The following is a 26,772-nucleotide window of genomic DNA, read 5'->3' as shown; positions in this document are numbered from 1 at the left end:
CAATGAAAATTTATAAGGTGTACAAGTTTATCGTTCGCCCAAACCAATGAGAAACCTTGAGATATTTTCTATGGGTAGGGTGTACCCCGGAATTTTCATAATGAATGTTACAAAGATAATTGCATCTGTTGAAATTGTATTTTCGGCAAAAAGTAATAATATATAAAAGCGTAAAAACATGGTCAAAGTATTGTAGCGGAGAATGGAGATCGAGTTGCTCTCTTAACTCGGCTCATTGCAGAAGAGTATTATTTTAACTAATAAAATCTGGGAAGCATTTTGAATTCATATACTCCAATGCATGGTTACCGAATTCGCTCGGTACCCTACGAATCGCGAATTGTTAAAAGCGAATTCTATCATGTTGCTTACTGAAAATACATGTAACACACATTCTATAAGAACGAATCGCGAATTGGTAAAGACGTATTCATAGCGAATCCGGTAACCATGCTCCAATGTAGTGGTTGATCAACGAGGGCTCGCTTGGAATGTGAGTAATTATTAATGGAGTAATAGAGCTAAAATGAACTAAAAAAAATGGAGAGAAGGGATGTGGATGAGAGATAGAAATAGATAGAAATGGGGAAATATAGTGTAATGGTTCCTCCATTAGGGGGTAATAATTACTTGAGGGTGGAGGTAGGTAACAATTACTTCCCTAATGGAGGAACTATTACACTATATTTCCCCATTTTTATCCATTTCTATCTCTCATCCTCATCCCTTCCCTCCATTTTTTAGTTCATTTTAGCTCTATTACTCCATTAATAATTACTCCCATTCCAAGTGAGCCCTGAAAGTGAAACAATTTTATACTCTGTGTACTGAGGTTTTCCGTTGACCACTCTTACTAGAAAAACGAACCCCCCTTGTGCCATTTGGTAAAATATACCTGCTACCCTTACATCTTGAAGCTGTTTTTCCAAAATTTGAGTGGGATTACTACTAAAAAATCATCCGTTTTAATGGCGGAAGCGCTGGTAATAGAGGTGGGAAAAGGCCTGGCAATTGAGGGGGCGAAGGCGCTAGCTCATTTGATAACTGGCCGAGCCTCGAAGGAGGTGCAACTAGCATTAGGCTACCGAGACCAACTCGATAAGCTTCGACGTAAATTTGAATACATTGAAGCTTTCTTGGAGGACTTAAGCGGGTCCAACAACCAGGCCCAGAAGTTCAGGTTGCTGGACACTTGGCTCAAGCGTTTCCAAGATGTCGCTTATTTGACGGATGAGTATTCCTATGAGGTTATCCGACAAAAAGTCTATTTCCTCTCCTGTAATACTAATAAGTTCCGACACTGTTTTGTTAGCATTATTTTTTTAAAGTCAAGAGTATTATTTTTTTAACTAATCAAATTTGGGAAGCATTTTGAATTCATATACTCCAAACTAGTGGTCAGTGATCAGATCTGAAAGTGAATTCTATACTCTGTGTACTGACATTTCCGTACTACAAAGCCGACCATTTTTAGTAGAAGAACGAACCCCCCATGTGCCAATTGGCAAAACAAGAGCATTATTTTGATTTACCAAATTAATTATCGTTTTGAAATTAATTATCGCCAATTGGTAAACGACTTTTTTTCTGCTTTTAAGGTCCTTACTAGTTACTACTCTTACATCTTGAAGCTGTTTTTCCAAAATTTGAGTGACATCACTACTAAATAATCATCTCTTTTAATGGCAGAAGCACTAGCAATAGCGGTAGGAAAAGGCCTGGCAATCGATGGGGCGAAGGCGCTAGCTCATTTGATAATAGGTCGGGCTTCAGAGGAGGTGCAGCTAGCATTAGGCTACCGAGACCAACTCGATAAGCTTCGACGTAAATTTGAATACGTTGAAGCTTTCTTGGAGGACTTAAGCGGGTCCAACCACCAGGCCCAGAAGATCAGGTTGCTGGACACTTGGCTCAAGCGTTTCCAAGATGTCGCTTATTCGACGGATGACCTCCTGGATGAGTATGCCTATGAGGTTATCCGACAAAAAGTCTATTTTCTCTCGCGTAATACTAATAAGTTCCGTCACTTTTTTGTGTGTACCCCTTTGTTTTTCCGTTTTCGGATGTCGTTGAAGATTAGGAACATCCTCTCGTTGTTTGATGAGCTAGATGCCGAGGCCAAGGGTATTGGTCTTAATCAGGTTAGTGGCTGGCTAAGAGCGCTAATGTGGTTTGTCGTTAGCTGCTAACATTTTCACTACTTTGAGTTGTTTTTTATATAATCTTCTTAGGGGTCGCATACAGGGCGTTTCTCTGATGAGTTCAGTGGGTGTAAGTGCACCCACAAAAGTTTAGAAATAGTGGAATTTTTGCGATTTAACGCAAATTCGGTTGTTAGGAATTCAAAATCCTCCATTACCCTAATGTCACGTGCGTGATTGTTAATTTTCCATACCCCCAATGTCGAATTTCTAGAATATTTTTGGGAACTATACTTGCTTTCATTACAAATTTCTGTTATAATATTCAATTTTTAACTTGCACTAACCTTGATTTCTGGCTGGCTGGGTTAGGTGGAGATTGCGCGAGATGCTGTACGAGAAACTTACAATGGTAAGGAGGTCCTATACTCTTTTCATTTTCTTGATTCATTCAATTGGTGTTCGGCTTAGTTCTGTTCATATTGCCTTTAGGTGTAGGTCAAGTAATTTCAGTTTTAAAGAATAATCTAATTGTTGTTTCAAATCTAACCTTTAAGTGAAGCTTTCAGAGATTCGGGAGAGAGTATAAATTAACTGTGAGAGGGAAATGACGACGATTTGGCATTATATTTGCAGGAAATGTTTGGTGTGGAAATGGTAGGAGCTGGAATCAAGCTCGGGAACATGTCTCAGGTGGGTTTGTAGGAAGGAAGGATGATGAAAGAAAGCTGCTTGAAATGTTATGTGATTCTTTCAATGAAGATAGTTCTTTGCCCATTGTTAGCATCGTCGGAATGGGAGGTACTCACTTTTTCACCTTTCACCTGCGTTTACCAATTCTCTATCATCTTATCTTATATAAGCGCTGATAAAGACCACAAATTCACGGTAGCATACTCATCTCCGTCACATTCTTTTATCGAATTTTTTTTTTCATATCTGAAGTTTACTTCATCGTCCGCATTTTACTGTTCTTCCCCTAAAAAAAATTGTCCATATTCTATCCAGCTCAAAAGCTAAACCAAATTGCGTACAAAATTTTCAATTATAGATCTTAATTTGAATATTAAACTAGTAATTGTTTCGTCTTATTAAATAAGTTACATTAATTTTGTTTTTGATTGAATTAATTGTGTTTTTTTCTAATTAGGGATTTATTTATCTATTGGTTTTTTTTGTTCAATTAGGATGGTGGTTGGGAGGGGCGTGGTGGGGGAAGCAGTTGCAGGGGTGGAGGGCGTGATATGGCGGGGTAGCTCGTGGCGGGGGATGGGGTAGGGGTAAACCTGGCAAAGCTGGCCCAACCCCGAATGACACAACCAGAGACCGAACTTGCTCGACCCGAAACCCAAATTCACCGGACCCGACCCGAACCTTGGTTGACCCAATGTTGACCCGACCTGAGATGACCCAATCCAAAAAGACCCAACCCATGATTGACCCGGTCCAAAGTGACTTAAAGTGACCCAAAATGACAAGTACTAAGGGCTTGCTTGGGATGAGAGTAATTATTAAGGGAGTAATGAGAGCTAAAATAAGAGGAAATGAGGGGAGATTGGTGCTTTGTGGTGGTTGTGGAGGGTGGAAAGAGGAGGTGAGGGAGGAATTATTACCTCCATATGGAGGTAATTATTACTTGGAGGGGGAGGTGGGTAACAATTACTCCCTTAATGGAGGGACTATTACACTATATTTCCCCATTTCTATTCATTTCTATCCCCAACCTCATCCCTTCCCTCCATTTTTTAGTTCATTTTAGCTCTATTACTCCCTTAATCATTACTCTCATCCCAAGCAAGCCCTAAGGCATATAATGTTATTTACATCAAAAGTAAAGTTTCGTTGGTTAAATTTGCAAAATAGTACTCCTCCGTCTCGATCAATAGTTATCTATTATTTTTGGCACAAAGATTAAGGAAATTAATATGGGTAAATTTGGACCACACAAATCACTTAACCCCACATACACCCACAAAAGGTTGCCAAAAGTGGAAATAGATAACTATTCATTGATACACCCCAATATAGAAATAGATAACTATTGACCGGGACGGAGGGAGTATTTCTTAATCAAAATAGTACTACACTCGAAGTGATCCGACCCAAAATGACCCGACAACAGGTCACCCGAAATTGACCCGAGATCCGAAATAACCCAACCTGACCCGAAATGTATGATAGACCCAAAATGACCCGACCCAAACTGACCCGACTCATACCTGGCCCGATTGACCCATTTGCCACCTCTAGGTAGGGGGTTGCAGGGGAGGGAGCAAAATTATACTCCCTCCATACCACACCAATGGTAACATGGACCCACTTTTTGTGAGGAGAAAAGTGGGTCCATGTTACCATTGGTGTGGTATGGAGGGAGTATTGGTTATAAGTAATGGATCAATATAGCAAAATTAGTGATGCAAAATTTTCAGTAGATATGACTCAAGTCATCAACACATTGCATATATTACATGTACTAGCAGATATGCTATTGCTTGCTCCTTGCATTTCCTAATCTTTCACACTACAGGTCTTGGGAAAACAACATTAGCAAGACGCGTTTATGATCATGAGAATATCAACACACTTTTCGGGGATAGTAAAATTTGGATCTGCGTCTCTGAAAACTTCAACATCATAAGGCTTTTGAATGAAATGGTTGAAGCTGTCACATCAAACAAAGGGGACTTGTCCAACAAAGACGGGATCATACGAAAACTTGAGGAGAAGTTGAAGGGCAAAAGGTTCTTGCTTGTCCTAGATGATGTTTGGAAGGAAGATCAAGTGTTATGGGATTCTTTGCGAGAATCACTGAAGAGGATTGGGGGACTTCCGGGAAGTTTGATCTTGATCACAACTCGTAGCAAGAAAGTTGCAGACGCTGCAAGAGCTGTATACAAGCACGAACTTAAAGAATTATCTAAAGACGATAGCTGGGAACTACTTAAGCAAAATGTTGTTGTAGATGACGGTTCTTGTCTTGAAGAGATTGGGAGAAGAATAGGTAACAAGTGTAAGGGTGTTCCCTTGGCCATAAATGTTATCGGATGCTTACTAATGTCGAAGGAGAATTCCCAACACGAATGGGAAGAAATAGAAACGAGTGAGCTCTGGGAACTACCACAAGGCAGAAACCATATCCTCCCATCCCTTTTGTTGAGTTTCAACCATCTACCGTCTCCATCTTTAAAGCAGTGCTTCGCGTTTTGTGCAATTTTTCCCAAAGGCCGTGCACTAGAGAAGGATTTATTGATTGCACATTGGTCGGCTCAGGGATTCCTTCACATACCATCATCTCAAACAAGGAGATTGACTGAGGAAGACATTGGTGGGGAATTTTGTAGTATTCTGCTTAATAATTTGTTCTTACAGGAAGATGGGACAGGTGAGGATGGCATTTTGCGGTACAAAATGCATGATTTAGTTCATGATCTTGCAGTCTATCTTTCAAAGGATCTCCTTCTGATCAGGGAGGCAAACGACCAACAAAATGTCGGTGAGTATAGGCATTTGGTGTTCACATCTGAACAGGATCAAATGGTGTCTGAGTTTTCTGAACCAAAGTCACTAAGAAAGTTACGAACAATTTCATTTGAAGGTGTTCATTCACAGAATTGGTGGTTTCATGCACAATATTTGCGCACACTAATTCTCAAGGATATTAATCTATCGGAGCTGCCACCTGCTATTGGGTTGCTGCAACACCTGAGATTTCTGGACCTATCATATAATCCGATCAGAATGCTGCCAGACATGATCTGTAAACTCTACCATCTACAAACGCTCAGGCTCCGCAAATGCAAAAGGTTGACTAATCTACCCTCGTTATTAAATAGGCTTGTCAACTTAAGACACGTCTTCACAACTACTCCCTTGTATGCATCAAAAGGATTAGCAGAGTTGAAGAACCTGCAGACCTTACCTCATCTTGCTTTGAATAGTGATCAGCAAGGATGGACAATTGACGAGCTCGGAGCTTTATCCCAACTTAGGGGTGAGATATGCATTCATGGACTCGAGCACGTGAAAAATGGGGAAGAGGCGGGCAAAGGTGCACTTAATAGACACAGCAAGGTCATGAAAATGACTTTGACCTGGGCCAAACATAGAGACGAAACCAGTGAAGGTTATACTGATGAAGATGTTCTGGACGGCTTTCAACCTCACCCTGCAATGTCTTCCATTGAATTGAAGAACTTTTACGGGAAAGCGTTCCCTTCATGGATAATGAAAATGGCTGTTGCAAGTCAGGAAGATATCACAGGTCGTTTAAGGCCACTAAACAATCTGACAATGCTTAAATTACTGAACTGCAGCAATTGTCAGACCCTTCCCATACTTGGCCACTTGCCTTCCCTGAGTACTCTGATCATGAGTGGGCTCGATGTAGAATTCATCGGAAGTGAGTTCTATGGAAATTCTGCTGGGCAAGTATTTCGATCTCTGAGGAAACTTGTGATATCTGGCTTTGCAAGGCTAACCACATGGATGGTGCCTACTGTAGAGGTGATGGTTGTGTTTCCTCGCCTTGAATGGCTACAAGTTGAAGATTGTCCCGTGCTAAAAGCTATTCCAGCCCTACAATGTGAATCATTGACATACTTGATGCTTGACGAACTTAGTAGCATCGAGTCCTTGGATATCATTAAAGCTTGCACCCGACTCACCTCACTGCGAATGGGCAATTTGCCTTTAATGACACTGCGTGATGAGCTGGCAAATTGTAGGAACCTTCAAGAACTAATAATTGCGGATTTCGACCAGCTCATGTCTTTACCCAGCCTGAAATGCATGGAATCTCTTCAGTTTTTGGGAATCAGTGGTCTGCCACTGATTTCTCTTCCAGATGATTTCTTCCATGGGCTTTCTGCCCTGGACAGTCTTTTCATTTATGGTTGTAAAAATTTGAGAGGACTCCCATCAAGTTTTACAGAACTTACATCTTTGCAGAAGATATGGATCGGTAACTCTGGATTAGAGGATGTTCTGGATGTTCTACCAACAAATTTATTCGTGTTTAGAAAGCTTTGGTATTTGGATATCCCCAGTTATTCAGTAGTATCTCTGAGGTCCATGCTTGAGGCAACTGAACAACTTCCGAATATCAAAGTAATAGGAGTTCAAGGGTTCAAAGACGAGCAGCAGCTAGAAGAGTACTTCTCTGACATGACTCCCTTTCTCCGTCTCCAATCCCTCAATGAACTAATATTGGTGGCCATGGTGGGTTATCCAGGGATCAGGTCACTTCCTAAACAACTTGGACTACTCACTAGGATTACAACCCTAAGTATACGGAGGTTTGAGCACTTGGAAGAAATTTCAGAGTGGCTATGCAACCTCTCGTCTCTTGAATCATTGGAATTCAGATTATGCCGGTCTTTGAAATGTTTACCTTCAAAAGAGGCTTTGGGGCGTCTCACCCAACTACGCAGTCTCTTGATTACTGAGTGCCCACTTTTGATGAAGAGTTATGTAAATGACAAGGGTCCTGAATGGGACAAGGTTAAACATCTTAGGTACATTGAGGTCGATGGCAAAGAAATTTTCTAAACCCTTCTAATGGTAAACACCCCCTCTTTATTTCACTACCAATCATTTCAAATAGAGGCTTGTTAATGCAGTTCTCAAACATTATATTTATGTGTTGTCAACACTGGGAACATGTTATGTACATTTGACTTATCCCGCCATAGGCGACACTCGGGAGATTTCGAGGCACTGGGGTTTGATGGGTTTGTTGTTGTCTAATCTTAAAAATTTGATGCTTTGAATTTATCTTATGATTAGGGTTTTGGGTTATTTGGTTTTGATGAGGTGATATTTTGTGGGTTGTTTTTCGAAAATAATTGTGTAAATAATGGCAGTAATTTCAGGGAAAACTTCTACCAAAAATATGAGATACACTCCCTCGGTCCCATTCATTTGTTTATCTCCGATTATAAGTCCCCTCACAAATAATAAAGAAAAGATAAACAAATGATTGGGACGAAGGGAGTATTTTGCATATCCTTAGTTTTAGGATGTCGTTCATAATGCTTGAAATTGAAGCTTTCTTATTGGTATCATGAAAAAATTTCGATCACATTCCCATGATGTTACCGGTAACAATGTGATTCTGTGTCTCTTTTCTAGACCTCTTTTCATTGTCCTTTTTAGGTAGATTTGCCTAAGGCAATACTTATGAATTATGATCGCCGAACTGTTTTGGCTACTGCAGTTTCTATCGGTTTTAGCCGCTTTTTATTATTGTTGCCCTTACTAATGTTAAAAAGTTTAATGTTTTTGAATTGTTCAATTGAATGGTATTATGTGGATATTTTATTTAAATAAAATGTTATAAATTTATCTATATCTATTCTGAATGCTGCTATGCCTGTAACTGCAGGTATTATTCTCTTGCAAAATGCTGTTGGAAAATTGTCCAATCCTGTAGAACTTTGCCATTGAAGGTGAACTGCTGAAGCATGATGTAGTTTCTCAATCAGGTGAACTGCTTTAAGCCTTTAAGCATGTACAGAACCCGGCATACCGGGAGGTGACTGGAACAGACGAATACATCAACTACACGATTTGCTTGTAGCTCATGTCGTCGCAAGTCGCAACCAATAGCACTGTTAAGTCGTCATCCTACTCATCTCTACAACTTTGGCATCGTAGTTTGGGACATCCGTCAAAAAAGGAGTAAATTTGCCATTCTAGTAGCCAGTGAATAACATTCTGATATTTGTCAGTACATTGTGATTTTGGAGCCTTTATGATACACATTCTTCATGTGGTGCTTGATATTTTTAACAAATGATGTTGGTTTTTCCCAAGCAGAATGTATATACAAATGTTGAACGAAAAAAATTGAGATTTTTAAGATATTCAGGTTGTTTATTGCCATGTTGAGTCGACAATTCCTTCGAAAATAAACAGTCCTCTATTGTAAGAGTACTGAAACTTGTCTCAGGGTTATTTTTGCCAAATTTTTGACAATCCAGATCTTGTTTCAAACCCTCCTATGTAACAACACGCCATCATAAGATCGAGAGAACTATATCATATTCTGAATGTTACTCGTGTCCTTCGTTTTTAATCTGGTTCATTCGTTTATATTTGGGACTTGGGAGAAAATCTAAGTCTCAACTCGATTTATGTCCTGCAAACTAAATAAACATCATTCGCAATCGTGGCCAATGCTAACTAATGAACGAAATGTCTACTATAGTGCAAACTGCAAACTGCCGAGTCGTTAAAGCATTAAAATACGCAAGATATTTACTATTTACAGTGGTCGAGCCAGGATTTGAAGGAACCGCTTAGCAAGCGAGATTTAAGCAATTTGACCATATCTTAAATTCTTACATGAAACAGTGATAAACCAGGTTTCACTATCTAACCAAAAGTTAATCTAATTGGTTCAAGTTTTAATAGGATGTATAATGTTTCTACGATTAAAATAGCTATCAGCAACCAAAATCAACAACAAAGGGTCCATAGCTCAGTGGTAGAGCATTTGACTGCAGATCAAGAGGTCACCGGTTCGAACCCGGTTGGGCCCTTCTCCCTTAATCTTTTTTTTCTTCACCACATATAACGCTATCACCATTTCATTCAAGAATTTCGATCACTAATCAACCTAGGTTAGTGCACCACATATAACGCTATCACCATTTCATTCAAGAATTTCAATCACGCTTGAGAGGTACTTGCACGTTAGGGTCCTTAGACCGTTATTGGCCTAAGCAATTACAACCGAGAGCCTTGGTACAATAATAAGTCGCAAATCCAAATATCGACTTGTTTTATAATCGGACTGTATCATTTATCCTTGAGCGAAAATGTGTGCACCCGTCTACACAATACTTCTCCTAAATTTAAGGCAAATTATTATTTTTTGGATTAAAACAAATGTAGTCACAAGATGAGATTATTGTTACATGACCAGGCAAGAATTCCTTAGTTTTTGGAAGATTATTGTTACATGACCAGGCAAGACAAACTTTTAGGAAACCAAACAAAAAACCAAGAGAGAGGAAAGAGAAAAAGAAAAAGAAAAAATTGTCAAGAAAAAACATCACAAAACAAGAACAATCACTCATAAAATAATCATTAATTAAATTTTTAATTAATTAATTAATAAAATACATCGATTAGCAGGGGAGGCTGATCATTAACAAAAAAAAATATTATTGTTTTTATCTTGTCTTTTCTCCCCTGCTACATTGTGTTACATTATTCCATGCAATAGAGCATTGGTCGATATATTACTGTTGGGAAATTAACGTCAATCTCTGATAAACAATAAAGATTTGGTAATAATTTTGGGTCGTAAGTCGTAACTCAAGAAATATTGCACAAATGTCATGAGATTTGACATGGTAATGGGTGTTAGATAGGCAGGGGAATGGTAGAGGAGAAGAAGATGCATGCTAAACGTAATAGTATGCCACCGGACGGGGTTTCAACGTGGAGTTGTGCATCTCAAAGGTCTTTGCCTAATGCCAAACCTGAGAGGCTTTATAGAGTTTGGCCTGGGAATAATGTACGTTTTTTTCTTATGTTGTAGAAGATTTTTATGTTCTTTACGTTTTTATTCTTTTGTAAGGAGTATTTAAATAAAACGTAAAGAACCTGTTGTATTAGATGGAGTATTAGTTTATGTTTTCGTTAATTTATGTCATTGTTGCATAGATTTACATGTGTATGGTAGACAAAAAAAAGGTGGTGTTTTTTATGTTACATTGATGTTAATAAATGGTGCTACTCGTGATCTGGGTTTCTGACGAAAATTGCCTTCAATTGTGGTAGAGTCGTTTTATTTCTTACTTGTTTTGTGATGGATGGAATTTAGGGTGTTGTATAGTTTAATGGAGTTAAAATGACTAATTGATACTTCCTCTGTCCTAAGGAATAATTTACGTTTGTTTTATTTTATGTGGGGAAAATAACAGTAAGTGGATTATACATCTGATGTAGTACATTAGATGGTATAATTTTTTAGCATTAAGATAAAGTTTTTGAGTTTTAATCTAAATTTTTTGAGTTTTATTATAAAGTTTTTGAGTTTATTTACTTAAACTTTAATCTCAAAAAGTTACATGTAACTCAAAAAAAATTACATATAAGCTCAAAAAAATTTGATTTTTGACATCATAAAACTAAAATGTAATTTATAAACTTTATAGTACTCGAAACAAATACACAAAAACTCAAAAAGTCATTAAATGTGATGTAGTACATCTGATGTACAATCTTTTTTCTCGGAAAATAAAGCAAACGTAAACTATTGACTGGGACAGAGGAAGTACTAGAGTTTAGTTCAATGTACTTAGCGAGAGAGCGACACTAATGATTTGAGGTCAGATAACATGCATAAGGTAATCGAATCTTCAATGAACCCTTTGATTTTTGGTTGGCAGAGATTTCTGTGTGGCGGAAGATTGGTATTTGGTCCGGATGCAGGGTCGCTGTATTTATCGTCTTTCCTAATAGGTTTTCCTGCCGTTACATTTTGCATAAGGATGGCGGTTAGGATCAAAGAACATGATCCCTTATATGGATATGGGGTGCTAACCGCGGGTATTGTTCTCACTTTCTTGGTAAGTATATTATCGACTCAATTTTCATTATCGGTCATCTGAAAATAGTCTCTTTAATTTGTTTTCGTCAATAATGTAGGATTTTCTGTTCCTGTACATGACCTCTGCCCGCGATCCAGGAATAGTCCCTAGGAACTTTCGACCACCTGACGAAGATGATCTAGAAACGCCTACGCAATCAATGGAATGGTCTGCCGGGAGGACTATTAATCAAAGAGCTCCAAGGACCAAAGACGTGGTCGTAAATGGCTACACTGTTAAAGTCAAGTTTTGTGAGACTTGTAAGCTTTATCGTCCTCCTCGTGCCTCACATTGTTCCATCTGCAACAACTGTGTGCAGAGATTTGATCACCATTGTCCTTGGGTGGGTCAATGCATAGGACTTGTAAGCGCATTTTTCCGTCACTTCGACTCACATAATCACATCCCATTGTTATCTTGTCTACATTTATTTCATTGCCCTTTTGCTATGTTACTCTGTCGCAGTTAGACCTGGCAAATCGGATTAACGGGTCTGGCCATTTCGGGTTAGCTCGGGTCGGGCCGGGTCATTTTGGATTTCGGCAAGCAGGTCGGGTCATTTAATTTCGGGTCAATGATTAGGAGAGAAAAGGGCATTTCAAGTCTTCTGGGGTCAATTAGATTTATATTTTGTCGGGTCATTTTCGGGTTGAGTGGTTTCGGGTCGGGTCTGTTACGGGTCCATGAAAGCTCGGGTTATTTTCGGGTCGGGTCGAGCCAATTCGGGCTTCAGGTGTCATTCAGGTGCGGCAGTTCGGGTCGATTTCGGGTCTCAGGTCAACCGGGTCGGGTTGATTTTGCCAGGCCTATAATCATGGGTGCCTGTCTGAGTGTCAATTGAACAAATTTCGTGTTTTTTGGCCTAAAATGAAGCATCTATGAATTTTTTTTCGTGTTTTTCAGTGTCCTGTCGAATCACGGTAATTAAAGTGTCGAGGTAGCATAGCTCTGCCCTGTGGATCGCCTTTGTCATTAGTTTGCTAATCGAGTCTTTCAATGCCTCTGCAGCGTAACTACAGATTCTTCATCCTGTTCATATCATCATCGACATTCTTGTGCATATATGTCTTCACTTTCTCATTAATCAACCTTCTTCGGAAAAAGGGAACCTTGATGAACTCCATGTCCGATGATGTTGTGTCCGTAATTCTAGTTTGTTACTGTTTCGTGGTGGTCTGGTTTGTCGGCGGGCTTACAGTCTTCCACTTCTACCTCATGTCAACTAATCAGGTAATAATCCTCGTTCATGTTATGCGAATACAATCGTACAATTAAATAAGTAGCGAGTACTTAACTCGTGTTTGTCGCAAGGGAATTAATTAGTTTGCGCGACCTAATCTCGCTAAATACAGTCAATATCACCTCAAAATGCGATGTCACCTAAACAAAGTATAAACTCGTTTATGTCACCTAAACGAGTCTGGAGGATCTGCAAAGGCTTTATGTCTCATTTCGTTGTCTATTTTTCAATTTTATTCCTAGACACCTTAATAGTATAGCGCATGGCCTGGCACGACAGGCTAGACCTGGCAAAAGCAACCCGACCCGATTGACCCGACCCGAAAAACTGACTCGAGACCCGAAATGACCTGAACTACATCACCCGAATGTGACCCGAAAACCCGAACTGACTCGACCCGACATGAACATGACCCGAGCTTTCTTGGCCCGTAATGACCCGACCCGAAAATGACCCGATCAGAAACCATTAAACCCGAAAATGACCCGACAAAATATAACTCTAATTGAACATAAAAGACTTGAAATGGCTTTTTCTCTCTTATTCATGGACCCGAAAATGACCCGACCTGAAATAACCCGACCCTCTTGACCCGAAACAGACCCGACCAACAAACTCGAAATAAACCCGAATTCAGTGAGAGACCCGAACTGACCCAAACCCGGCCTGTTGACCCGTTTTGCCAGGTCTACGACAGGCCATGAATTACAGTTGCCAAAAAAAAAAAGTCTGTACTTTGTTAAACTCCTTTCAGTACAGTCTGAATTTTCTAACATATGGTGTTTCCCAAGGCAGACAACCTATGAAAATTTCCGGTACCGGTACGACAAGAACAAAAATCCACACAATTTGGGTGTGATCCACAACCTTAAACAAATCTTCTTGACCAGAATACCACCAGCAGCAGTCAACTTCAGAGAAATGGTGCTTGTACAGGATGTCTTTATACCAGAGACCCCAAGCTGTCGTAATGGGCAGATCAGTATCAGGAGAAATTTCGACAAGTCAGTCGGAAATAAGCTCACTAAAAATTCAGGTCGAGTCATTTCAGGTACTTTGCAAAACTTGGACTTTAATTTGGTGGTACATATACTAATTACTAGTTATAGAATTGCGATGGTTCAATTGACCTGTTTCTTATTAAGCCAGGGATCAGGAGTCAGGACGAGGCTTTCGCGTCAAAGGCTAAGAATTTTGATGTTTGTCGGACGAATGAATCAAATTCTCGAGGGTAAAGGTACTAGCCATTGATCTCCTACCTTCAACGATAGCATCATATTATTAAATATGGGTTTGCTTACGGGATTTAAACTCAGGTCATGAGTACCACCTCTTATGACTTTACCAGCTAATTAAGCTAGCTGATATCGGTAAATTGTGAAGGTTTTGAAAGTTAACGACCAATTTCAAAATTAAGTCCATACAATATCATGTTAGAGTTTTTTTCAAGATAATAATCCTCGTTCTAACGTGAATTATTTCGGGTGCAGGTCGAATAAGTAATGCATGGAAATTGTTGATAAACATTTGTGCTTGAAAATGGTGCTTGTACATGGACCTTTGTGGCAATGTTGGAGCCTTAGACATTATATTTTGAGATGCATGTTTGTGAATGTATTACTCCTTTTGTCTCGTTCATTTGTTTAACTTAATTAAAGGTAAACAAATGATTGAGACTGAGGAAGTATTTTTTAGAAAAGAAAAGAAAAGAATGTCACTTTTTGTAGAAGAGGGGAATTGAATGTCAAGAGGCTATTGTGTGTACAAGAACTGTAAATAGAACAGGGTGTGCACTTTTGTAAACTGTCTGATCATCAATGTTTATTGAATTGTTCTTTAACAACAACTCAATATTTCAGAAAGGGGATAATATCCGTCTCAATAGGTAAGTCTCTCTTAGGACGGTAATATCTGTCTTAAGATGAAAATTGGTCAAATATGTTTTCACTTGCATATATAAGAAATTTTTGGTTAGTATCTAAGCATCCTCATTTTATCTCATCCACCATACTTAATCCGTTTTAATTTTAAGACATATTCTTGTTTTCAACGAGAATTTACGATGCAATTATGTATAATTGTTTTTTTCCATAAGTAATAAAGTAGCTAGCTCAAATAAGTTGGCTCTAGTTTTTCATCATGACAAAAATAGTAACTTAATTTACTTGCCTGATATGTGGAACTATAACATAGATTGGATTTGAACCCAAGTTGAATGTCGATTTTTATGACCGTAATAACTGAGTTAGCTGACATCTACAACATATATAATCATAAAAAACTACACATTTAACATTCTAATTTCCCCTTACAAGATTAAACAAACCATCAAGTCATTAACCATAGACTTATCAAAAATTAAAGAGTAAGTCAAATTAGAGAAGGATTTACCCATTAAATTATTTTCACTACTCTGAGATTGCTTCTATTGTCTGTAGGAGATCGCCTGATCAAAATCAAAATGAAAAAAATTACAGGCATTGCCATTGTGGTAACGTACACCGTCATAACTACTCATGACTGTAGGGGTGAGCAAAACCGGTTAACTGAACCGAGTTTGAAAACCGGTTCGGTCACCCGGTTTTCAAAAACAAGTTTTTCCCAAACCGAAACCGCTCTGGTTTTAAACCGGTTCGGTCACCCGGTTTTTTAGCAACTTGTAAACTGGAACCGATAACTGGTTACCCGGATTCGAATTTATAAACCAGTTTAGTATTTCAGTGAATTAGGTTTCTTTCTTACTTTTTAATTTATGTTATCCCAAATCACACTTCTTTGTTTTGTAAAGTCATTTTCTTAATTTTTTTCCCAAAAAAGTAATCCGGTTTAAAACCGGTACCCGGTTTTGCTTTTTTAGGACCCAAAACCGAACCGGATTTCCCCCAAAAAAACGTTTCGGGTACCGAACTGGAAAAAAACGAATTATCGAGTTCCTTAATTTAGTTATCGGTTCGATTTCGGTTTAAAAAATCGGTTCGGTTTATTTTGCTCAGCTCTACATAAGAGAGACCAACCGAAATAAATAATCTTTCACAATATCAAGTAACTTATCCATAAAACACAGCTTGGTCCAACACTCTTGCACTCTATTGCTTCTTAAGCATAGAGAAAATGGCACTTCTCTCACCTTTCTTCTCTCTAACTCCTGTTATTCCATCAACTTCCATGTCCCTCGCTTCCTCCTTTTGTATGTTTTCCTCTCTCTATTCTCTGTTTTCTGGTTTTTTTTTTCTGCATTTTGTTGTATGATTTAAATCATTTATTGTGTCTGAGTTTCCCATTTTTCATGTTTTGATTATATAATTGTTGAATTATTTGATTACCCATTTTACTACTCCGTATATCCTATGCTTTGTAATCTTTTTGCTGGGTTGTATTGAATTTATGAAATCATTTGGGATTTTGGGTTCGAGTAATGCAGCGGTGTTATAACTCATGAGCGACACCTTCACTGTCTTACTAGTCTTACCCGGCTCAAATCCGGATTAAACTGGATGGTATACACCAATAAAAATTAAATCATCGGTCCGTTTTTCTTAAGACCATTGCTTTTGGTCTGAAATAAGACGGGTAACATGTCATCATTTTACAATAAAATGTTATTTTTTGATAAGATGTTACCCTTATTGTTCACATCATTTTCAGGGTAAAAAATGACACCTCTAGTCATAACATTTTGTGAATTAATTGGTTACATTTTCTTAAAAAATGGCAACATTTTATCCGTCTGACAAATAAGACCAAAAGTGTCCGTCTGAAACAAGAATTTGTGTTAAATCATATGGGTGTTTGTTGACTAGCTGGTGTGTGTGTGTGGGGGGCTGTGGTTTAGTCTCTTCAATTATTATGTTTGATGCATAAACATTGGCAGCTATCAGGCTGCAAAACGTTTCTCTCGGTGTGCATTCTACATTTGGACAAAGCCTTCAAAATCAAGGACACAGAAGAAGTGTCGCCGTAGTTAAGGTATCAGCTGATCCTGAAAAAACCAACTTAGCAAGCGGAAATGGCGAATCAAATGCCGAGGAAGAAAAAGTTGGAATTCAGAATCTGCCTTTGGAATCGAAGTTGCAGCTCAAGCTTGAACAGAAGATGAAGATGAAACTTGACAAGAAGATTAGACTTCGTAGGAAACGTCTTGTTCGTAAAAGAATTATGAGGAAGAAAGGCCGTTGGCCGCCTTCTAAGATGAAGAAGCTTAAGAATGTATAAACTGTTGGTATATTTGTGTTTTCTGAGCAAAGTCGTCTGTTCCGCCTTTCTAATGCAACATTTTAACTTTTTGGCCCAAATTGGAATACTTTATATAAGCATTACTTTGATCAGTATATATAGAGATGCTGAAATTCATACCCAACCGCTGAAATCGCTTTCTCCGCCTCTGAAAACTCATCCCCACCGCAGGTGACAACAGTCGGAACTATAGACCGTGCTATATAAAAAACAGTCAAAATGAAACATACAGTGGGAGTATCATTACAACCTAGGTCCTAGAAATCAAGACGGCCTAAGCTAACCGGTATTTACAATAATGAACAAGTGAAACTACAGACGCAGACTAAACAGTTTCCGGTACAGAAATCGATTACACATCATACCCTGTAAATCTGTAATCGTGAAACTTGTTGAGGAAAATATTTAGCTGACAGCTGAAACTGACGAGCTCCAGGGAGTACAAGAGTTGTGGTATCAGACCAGTGCATCGCCCTTGGCCTTGATATTGAATTTGCAAAGCGGGCAAATAGCGTTTATCCTCAACCATTTGCTGATACACCCGAAATGGAAATGGTGGTTGCAGGGTAGGCTGCACAATTCGGCTCCTTCTCCATACCGAGTTAAGCAAATGCAACATTCCTACAGAGCACAAACAGTAAGTCGGGTTCTGAGGATAACTTTATCAAAGAAAGGATTTTTTGCCACGCAATCATACCATAAACTCGATTAAATTTTACCCAACAAAATAAAATCCTAAGTTCCTAACACAAATAGTTGTGTAGAGCAGTCTCCTCAAAAAGTTCCTGACACAAATCTTGGATGGATCGGACCTTATAAGGTTTTTGTCCAAATTCATAAAACATAACTATATTGGCGGGAAGAAAAATACTTCTTGTAAGTATCAAATACGTAAACAAGACGACCCTTCTTACCGAAAGTTGAAACTGAGAGTCTCGTTCATCAATGGTACTGCCATCGTCTAACTCGGTAGAAGCCAAGATCTTTGGCGTATAAGAACAGTGGAACGTGTACTTGGGAAGTTGTCGGATATCATCTACAGATGCTCCTTCTCTGATTGTCATGGCATAAGCAATTGCTACAATCGGAAGACAACAAAAGAGAGCTACGCAAATGATACAGGCTACTCCTATGAAGAATATCATAAAGAAGACATCTAGAGCCAGGAAAACAACTGCTAACCTGCAACCAGGAAAATAAAAACAGACTTATTGCTATAACATTGATTACACTTTTTTAAAGGCTTCATCCTGTCAAACCACGGGGTGACGCTTCTATATACTCCCTCTTATTCACTATATTCTTCTCTATTTCCTTATTCGGATTATTCGGGTTTTCTTCCCTATTTCCTTTTTTGGGTTGATTTGTGTAGTCCAAATTAAATTGCATGTGGGGCAGTGTGTTTTGTGTGGTCCAAATTCACTTTCTTATTTCTTGTGCAAAAACGAAAGGGGAAGAATATAGTGAATAGGAGGGAGTATTTTCATGTCGGACAGGAAAGGGTAGTTGGGGGTTGCAATGTACGGAGTAATATGTGTACTGTTCTCTGTCCTACCTAAATACATGAAAGCGCTTAAGCTACACAGAAAAAAAAAATACAAATTATACCAGCTAATAAGCATATACAGTAACTGTTTTCAGTGACTGCCTACTTCGACAAATCGACAATTGTCATTATTGCCTCTCAGATGTAGCCATCTAACATCTTCACCAGGAACTTCCTTGACACTTTACAATATCAGTAAACTCAGATATCGGAACTACAAATTGGTTGTGAGTTAAATCTTATCCTATATACTTGCAGGGGTAGATCCTATGATTTCTATCCCAACTTTCTTCCACAAAACACAACAGAAAGAAAGACGGGGTAGATCATAGATGAATGAAAATCTGTGCTAAGCTCTATGAAAGGAAGCGTGCGTTCTGCAAGCCTAAAAAGTATCTAGTGGCATTCAGAATGAGGAAAACAGTCTCCTTAATAGAAAAAACAAGAATCGAACAAAGGCAGGCGCAAAGGTCAACTAGCTGTAATTCTCAAACTCCAAGGAAAATTAAGTTCAGGGAATATCATTCTTTAAAAAGAATTATATCGTACCAACATATTCAGATATTACTAATTTACTACGTAATCTCAGGCGTTTCTACAGTCCCCAAACACCAGACAACAAGTTAAACTGAAATATTTCTCCGAATTAGACAATCTGGCAGTACTCAGTTAATAAAACTGTGGTGTTAAGTTCATGAGTTGCCAGTGTGTGGCTTGTCCTTATTTTATTTATATCATATTCCCTCCGGTCTAATCATTTGTTTGCTTTACTCTTTGTGAAGGGCATTTTAATCAAAGATAAACAAATGATTGGGACGGAGGGAGCAGTCAACTATATAAAGCTAGAAACCGTGGTAGGAGCTATAGAGCGTATAATAATTCCAGCTTACCAGTATAACCGTGGAGAATCCTGGAGAAGGGATGGACCCCCCGCCACAATCCAGTAAAATCCAAAAGCCCACCATAATGATGAAGCTACTGCGTTTGCTGATTCCAATCTCTTCATGATACTGAGAGCCAAAAAGGCAGGAGAGATCAACTACATAGTATACTGATTACTGAGTAAACAGAACAATAGTACAAGTGCAGAATACAACACTCGAGATTTCATAACAGACTAGTAGCTTATGCGTCTAAAAGCAGGTCCCGCCACTCAAATTAATACAGTGCGCACACGGGATTATAAAGGAGGGGGAAGGCTGGGAAAGAGAGCGCGAGAGGGAGAGAAGGGAGGAGAGGGGAGAGAAGAAGGATTCATTATTCTCCCAAATATTTCCCAACTCCATATCCAAACAATGAAAAATTAGATAGGCCCGTTTTTTAACAATATTACTTGAATACGTAAAGGATAATGTTCATGACAGTATGTCATTTGAAGCCATCAAACAGTTAAACCATATGTAAAATAACTACTTGAGCTCAACTAATTTGAAACAAACACTAGCTTGTCTGTATTTGCCTACTATACTTATCAACCATTTCTGGGCGAGCGGATCCAAGCTCCACAATCAAATTATAGTCATCTGAGCTGCAAAAAACATACTAACCTTGTAATGAATAGAGGGCTAATGCTACTACCACGCCGTATATTGTTAGAGCGTCATATACTCATATAAGCTCAATTAAGACCTCAATGACAAAAACTCTACCACAGTGCTCCATAGTTACCGTCTACGGCAGGTAACTTCCCCAAGGAGTGCATCAACTAAACAATAATACCGCTGAAATGAGAAACTTTACAATAAACGCAACTCATCTGATTTCCACAATTGCATTCCATCAGCCCTTTACACTTACTCTCCCATTCAAAAGCATCTTGATCATCCTAATACAAGTAGCTACCTAATTAACCAGCCACATTCCGCCACTGAATAAAGTAACATCTCCTCTATGGTGGATTGGTGATGTACAAATTACAAAATCCTAACTTTCCGCATCACACTAGCTTATCCCAGCACCACAGACATCAGTCTCCAATCATGATCATCAAAATACTAACACCATTTATCTTCTATATTCAGCACTTTACTGACTACCATCGAATTCATTACTCGTAGAATCCAGCTTATGCATAGTCTCTAACATTCCGCAAAAAAATGTCAGCTTTCTAAGTACTCCTGGCTCAGATAATCAATTCACTAAGAAAATACAACAATAATCGATTCTACGAAACCATCTGCACACCAAACTAAGCTACCAACTTCTAATATACTCCCTCCGTCCCGGTCAATTGTTGTCCTTTGGTTTTGGCACAAAAACCAAGGAAAGGGGAGGAGGTCAATTACTAAATGACAAGTGGAACAAATTGAAAGTGAATGATCAAATTACTCATTAAGTTCATTCTTAAAATAGAAAGGACAACAATTGAATGAGACATCCCAAAATGGAAAAAGACAACAAATGACCGGGACAGAGGGAGTACATAGTATCTCTTCATTCCAACTAGAATTTGCTCAATGTCAACTTCACTGATTTCCCAAATTGACTTACACAGTTACACCCTTACACCCCCAACCAAAGTCAACTCATAATAAACACTCAACATAAATAAAACCAACTAGTATTATTTCGGTGTAAAGGGAGCCAGAAGGGGAAATACGTAGCTGACAGGATTCAAAGTCAAGTCATGACTACCACCCGCGACTTTACCAGCTAAGCTAGCATACATCTTCATAAAAACAGCTAATGTAACAAATCAATTTAACAAAATTAACCAATTCTATAGGGACAACTATGTAGCTGAAAAAATTCGACCCAGGTTACGAGTACGGAGTACCGCCCCTCATGACTTTAAGAGCTAAGCTAGCTGATGTCGACATAAAAACAACAAATGTAACAAATCAATTCAACAAAATTAACCAACTAAAATCAAAACACATGATTAAATAAATGTGCATTACCTGCTACTGCAAGAGAGGCATCTAAACTCATGACAAGCAGACCCCACGTGTAAAAGACATTGTAAAGCATACCCAACAACCCAAACCCTCAAAGGAGAAGATGGTTTCTCTTGAAAAGTAGACAACAACACAAAAACAGAAACAAGAACAAAACCCATGTTCCAAATCACATCTAAAACAACAAATGACTTAGTAAATGAGTGATTTGAGGATGAAACATCATCAAAAGTGTCATCATTTTGATAAACATGTGAGTAATTTGTGGTTAAACAAGGGATTAATCTTGAGAAAGTTGTAGTTAAGTGGTTATTTAGGTAATTAGTGGAGCTTTGTATGATGGGTGTGTATTCCATTTTGAGATGTAGTGATTATGGGAAAATGGTGGTGGTGTTGATTGGAATTATGGGTGTGTTTAGTGTTTGTTTTGTTGAAGTAAAGAGGAAAAGATAGTGAGGTTAGTTGAAAAGTTGGTGCCTTGGTTGTGTGAAGGTAAGGAAATTCTATGAAATTTGGATTTGTGCATGTTTTTATTTGGGCAAAATGCATTTGGGTTGGACCAGTTTGGGCGAGTCAATTCGGGTCTTTTATTGATTCCGGGTTAATTCGGACTAGATTGGGTCATTTCGGGTTTTGGGTCAAGCGGGTCGGGTTATAGCGGGCGGGTCGTTGTCGAGTCAATGAATAAGAGAGAGAAACCATTTCACGTCTTTTCGGTTCAATTAGTATTATGTTTTGTCGGGTCATTTTCGAGTTTAATGGTTTCATATCAGGTCATTTTCGGGCCGGGTCAGTTACAGACTTACAGATCAACAAAGCTCGGTCAAGTTCGGGCCTGGTCGAATCAATTCGAATTTCGGGGCACATTCAGTTGATGTAGTTCGAGTCAATTTTGGTACATTTTTGTTCTGAGACCTTGAACTTCCGAAAACTAGAGGTGGCAAACGGGTCAATCGGATCAGTTTCGGATCGGGTTCTTTCGGATCGGGTTCTTTCGGTTAACTTTTAATTTCGATTTCAGTTCGGTTTAGTTCAGGTTAGATTCGGTTATCGCTTTTAATCGGTTGTACATATTTTGGTTTGGTGCAGGTTCGAGTTTGGTCAATATCGGAGCAGGTGAGATTCGAGTCGGGTCAATATCGGAGCAGATGAGATTCGGGTTGGGCCATATTCGGATCGGATGTCAAGGGATTGGGTTTTTATTATAATTTATAAATATTGAATATTTTGATTTTCTTCTTTGAAACGATTTTTAATTTTTTCTCGGGTAATATTTCAATCTCTATTGAACATTAAAATAACTCGAATTGACATTAGTTATTATCCAATTATAATTAATTTTATTAATTATTGATATATTTTTAACTAATGATCTATCATTCGAGTTCCATCAAATGTCCATTCTATCCCACCCTACATATGTATATGTAAAAGAAACTTAAATACTATTAGAAACAAATATTATTTGACTAAAGAAGATTATAAATCATCCGACTCATGTATCCTTTGAATTCTATAAGTAAGCTCGAATTGAGCTTGGTAAAATTTGAACTTGAGCTAGTCTTGAGTCTATCTCGATCCTAATACTTTGCTTGCATCAACATCTTACTCAAATCCAACTATATACTAACAAAGTAACAATAGTTAAAAAATATAAATTTATCCATAAATCGGGTTTCTCGAGATTTTATTTTAGAACTCAAGAAACTTAAATTAAGATATGAAATACGTAAATCATACACGAGAGAGACGAATATCACAAAATGTACTACGATTATAAATTTTAATATGTATAAAATTATAAATTGACAAGATAGTTAATTAGTTAGATAAATTTATACTCCTAACTTATACTACGACCGTGTTCTTTTGGACTGAAGTTATCTGAACTGAACTAAACTTAATAGATCTAAACTAAACTGAACTTAATGGAGCTGAACTGATCTAAGTAAGAGTTGATTTGTGAAGAGAAGAGCTCAAGCATGAACTGAATGAAGCTGAATTAAACTGAATAGAGATGAACTTCACTGAACTTGAACTTAATGAACTGAACTTAAGTAAGAGTTAATTTGTGAAGACAAGAGCTGAACTGAATGAAGCTAAACTAAATAGAGATGAAGTGAACTGCTGAAATGAGCTGAAATTAACTCCAAAAGAATAGTACCTCCGCCTCGGTTATTTATTTGCCTATTCCATTTTGGGGTATCTCGATTAATTATTTGTCTTTCTATTTTAGAAATGTCTTTAATGAGCAATCAGATTATCCATATTTATCCACACTCACTTGTTCTACTTGTCATCTAATAATTAGCTCCCTTCCATTTCATTGGTTTTTATGCCAAAACCAAAGGCAAACAAATGATCGAGACGGAAGGACTTTCTAGATTGTTCTTTTTAAAGAATAAAAATAGACCAAATATGTATGTTTATCTTAATATTTTAAATGACTACGTCTAGCTTAAGAGTTGAGATCGTCCTAATATTTTATCAGAAAATATTTACATTTATCGTAAAATGATCGTATATTCATCTGAAACAATAATTTGTTGACATTCTATTAAAAAAAGTATATTTTTTTAATTTTCTCGTGTTATATTTAGACCGTCTAAAAAAAAAACTACTTTGTGAAATTGTGGCGGTAATTAAGTAATAAAAATTAAAAATATACCAATTGATTGACTATCAATTTTGACGTGTCCTATTTTCTTAATGCCCAACCTCTTGTTTTCTTACTTTTCTACTTTTATTAATTGTTCATTGTCTGATATCTCTTCATCAATCTTCTAATCTCCTTTGCCTCTTCATTTAATCATTTCCAAATACCACATCCATTAACAAAAGCTCAAAATGACGATCCAAAGCCCCAAGATATTACAAGATTTTTGGGCGCGCAAGTCATCAGAGGGCTACCACAAGTTTTTTGTAAAGATTGAAAGGAGTTATTTTTTTGGTAAGTAAATACTTAATTATTCTTAATCAATCAATGAATTATTATTTTGATTCTGAAAATTTTGAGATTTACCCCTTTGATTGGTTATTCTTTGTTTTATGAAATCTTTTCTATTATATTATTGATTTCTTGTCCATCAAAATCGTGATCTAATATGGCAAAGATAATCGATTTCTCTCCTTTAGTCTTTCAACTCATTAAACACGGACCTAATTATATTTTGCCTCATAAAAATTGGATAATCTCTAATATTTTTGTCGCTAATTATCTTTTTACCCGCCAAAACGAGGGCGGGAATGCTTTGTTTTACCGCCAAAGCATGTTCATATGCTGATGATACACATTTACTGATTTACATATCCCTGTCTATATATACATCCGCTTCCCTGCTTTGAGATTATCTTCAAAAATCAGAGTCTACATTTAGTATCGGAGGCCGGGTTTTGAATAAATGGAGGAGCTCTTATATTCCTGAAAATGTGGAGGCTTTGATTACCACACGTAGTTGGTTATATGGCTATCAAGGTAAGTCGTTTTTACATTGAGTTGTCTATTTCTTCCCATTATTACATTTTTCCTATTTCTAATTAATTTGTTAATTTATATATTTTATCTATGTAGCCATTGAAGAGGACGAATTCCAAGGTCTAGACGTAGAATGGTCCACAATTCAATCATCATCTTGAAGTCAAGCTTCTTGTCGTCTTCATAATTTCTTTTTTTTACTTGAATTCTGGAATTCATGTAGTTTTGTATTTTTTACTCCTTTTTAGACCATATTAGATTCCTAATAATGTTTGCAAACAAGTTTTTCAATTTTGGAACTCACTTGTAGTGTTATTCTTCAAGTTCACTGTTTTTACAGAATATGTGCGCATCAGTATTGCTGGTGCTTTATCTGTGTAAGCTTCAAGTTTGTTTGCGAATAAAATGTTCCGTTTTTGGCAAATTGCTTTGCTTTATCGGTGTGAGCTTCCTCGTCTCATACTTGTAACATGTACATTCATTGATCTAAAATTCACTTCCTGTCATGTGACTCATGACATGGATCATGATGTCGTAAAACTCAAAAGAGAAGTCTACATGGAGGAAAGCTTGGATACATGGTAACCTTTTCAAGATACATGTGTGCTCCATCCATACTTAGTATTCACATAAGTATAATGTGTCTTATGATATCAATTAAAAAGAAAAGCAAGACAAAAATGGTGGGGGAAAATGGAAAATGACAATTACTACATATTTCATACTCCCTCCTATTCTAAATAACTCTCCCTATTTCCTTTTTCGTCTATTCACAATACTCTCCCTATTTCCTTATTTGGCAAACTTTTATACTTATTTTAATCACCCACCCCCACAACAATACCCCATAATACTCATACTTTATCTTATTTTAATCACTTTACCCCACAACAATTCTTATTTTAATCACCTTACCCCACAACAATACTTATTTTAATCACACAATACCTTTCCTCTCTCCAATCTCCTACCCCACTCCAATACTTTATCATATAATACTCCCCTCCCTTAATTCTCGTGCCCTCCATGAAAGGGGAGGGTTATGTAGAATAGGAGGGAGTATTTGTTATGTAGGAGTGTCGAGTGTAGGACTAAGAATAATGGGTAGTAAGAAGCTGGATATTTAGAGTACTAAGTAATTTTTGTACCATTATAAAAAAAAAGTATATAAACAATTGAATAATTGATTATCTTTTTTCTTTTGTTTTACAAATGACAATTACTACATTCAGGTCATTTCGGGTTTCAGTTGGATTTCGGTCATTATTATACAAGTTGAAATCGGTTCGGGTGTGTTTCGATTCGGATCAAAAAATTCAGTTGAAACAGATTCGAGTTGAAACAGTTTTGGGTCTAATTCGGATATTATAAGTTCGGTTCAGTTTCGAATCAATTCAGGTTTATTCAGGTTTCGGATGAAGTTGAAGTTATACTTTTCGGATGTACGGTCAGGTGTCGATTCGGATAATTTCGATCGGTTATTCGGGTTCGATTTACTTTTGCCAGGTCTACCGAAAACAGTGTAATTATACACAAAAATTTGAACCTTTTGGGAGGTCTTTCCGGGTCATGCTTCTTGTTCTCCCATTTTCTCTACCACGTGTCCAAGGTCGCTTCATTAGTTATCGTATTCGATGT

At 37.7% G+C, this 26,772-nt stretch overlaps 4 protein-coding genes and 1 non-coding gene across 6 annotated transcripts; 4 read left to right on the top strand and 1 right to left on the bottom strand.

The window, feature by feature from the left end:
• The first annotated feature begins 1,682 nt into the window (after positions 1-1,682).
• Positions 1,683-9,021, top strand: LOC141627638 (putative disease resistance protein RGA3). The gene is made up of 5 exons (XM_074440871.1): positions 1,683-2,141; positions 2,514-2,553; positions 2,778-2,942; positions 4,669-7,700; positions 8,524-9,021. The coding sequence occupies exons 1-4, from the start codon at positions 1,683-1,685 to the stop codon at positions 7,686-7,688; spliced, it is 3,684 nt and encodes a 1,227-aa protein (XP_074296972.1). The 3' UTR covers positions 7,689-7,700; positions 8,524-9,021.
• Positions 9,022-9,610: 589 nt separating this feature from the next.
• On the top strand, positions 9,611-9,682 carry TRNAC-GCA (transfer RNA cysteine (anticodon GCA)). Its single transcript has one exon. It is a non-coding gene; the product is annotated as a tRNA-Cys (tRNA).
• Positions 9,683-10,131: 449 nt separating this feature from the next.
• On the top strand, positions 10,132-14,911 carry LOC141627957 (putative protein S-acyltransferase 3). Of its 2 annotated transcripts, none has more exons than XM_074441158.1 (7): positions 10,132-10,665; positions 11,543-11,722; positions 11,802-12,107; positions 12,752-12,973; positions 13,779-14,034; positions 14,129-14,220; positions 14,474-14,911. In XM_074441158.1, exons 1-6 carry the CDS (start codon positions 10,528-10,530, stop codon positions 14,170-14,172), a joined length of 1,146 nt encoding a protein of 381 aa, XP_074297259.1. In that variant the 5' UTR covers positions 10,132-10,527; the 3' UTR covers positions 14,173-14,220; positions 14,474-14,911. The 2 variants fall into 2 exon arrangements, with proteins under 2 accessions (XP_074297259.1, XP_074297254.1); XM_074441153.1 differs by having other exon boundaries at positions 10,203-10,665; positions 14,133-14,220.
• Positions 14,912-16,017: 1,106 nt separating this feature from the next.
• Positions 16,018-17,335, top strand: LOC141642058 (large ribosomal subunit protein cL37 alpha-like). Its single transcript, XM_074450724.1, has 2 exons — positions 16,018-16,170; positions 16,855-17,335. Exons 1-2 carry the CDS (start codon positions 16,095-16,097, stop codon positions 17,193-17,195), a joined length of 417 nt encoding a protein of 138 aa, XP_074306825.1. The 5' UTR covers positions 16,018-16,094; the 3' UTR covers positions 17,196-17,335.
• A 65-nt stretch (positions 17,336-17,400) lies between these two features.
• On the bottom strand, positions 17,401-22,163 carry LOC141642057 (E3 ubiquitin-protein ligase At4g11680-like). Its single transcript, XM_074450723.1, has 4 exons — positions 21,663-22,163; positions 19,653-19,772; positions 18,131-18,398; positions 17,401-17,837 (listed from the first exon to the last, which is right to left on the bottom strand). The coding sequence occupies exons 1-4, from the start codon at positions 22,013-22,015 to the stop codon at positions 17,673-17,675; spliced, it is 906 nt and encodes a 301-aa protein (XP_074306824.1). The 5' UTR covers positions 22,016-22,163; the 3' UTR covers positions 17,401-17,672.
• Positions 22,164-26,772: the final 4,609 nt, after the last annotated feature.

The sequence above is a fragment of the Silene latifolia genome, chromosome 2 (genome assembly GCF_048544455.1).
Source record: "Silene latifolia isolate original U9 population chromosome 2, ASM4854445v1, whole genome shotgun sequence".
Taxonomy (NCBI): domain Eukaryota; kingdom Viridiplantae; phylum Streptophyta; class Magnoliopsida; order Caryophyllales; family Caryophyllaceae; genus Silene; species Silene latifolia.
This window is presented reverse-complemented; position numbering and strand designations above follow the sequence as displayed.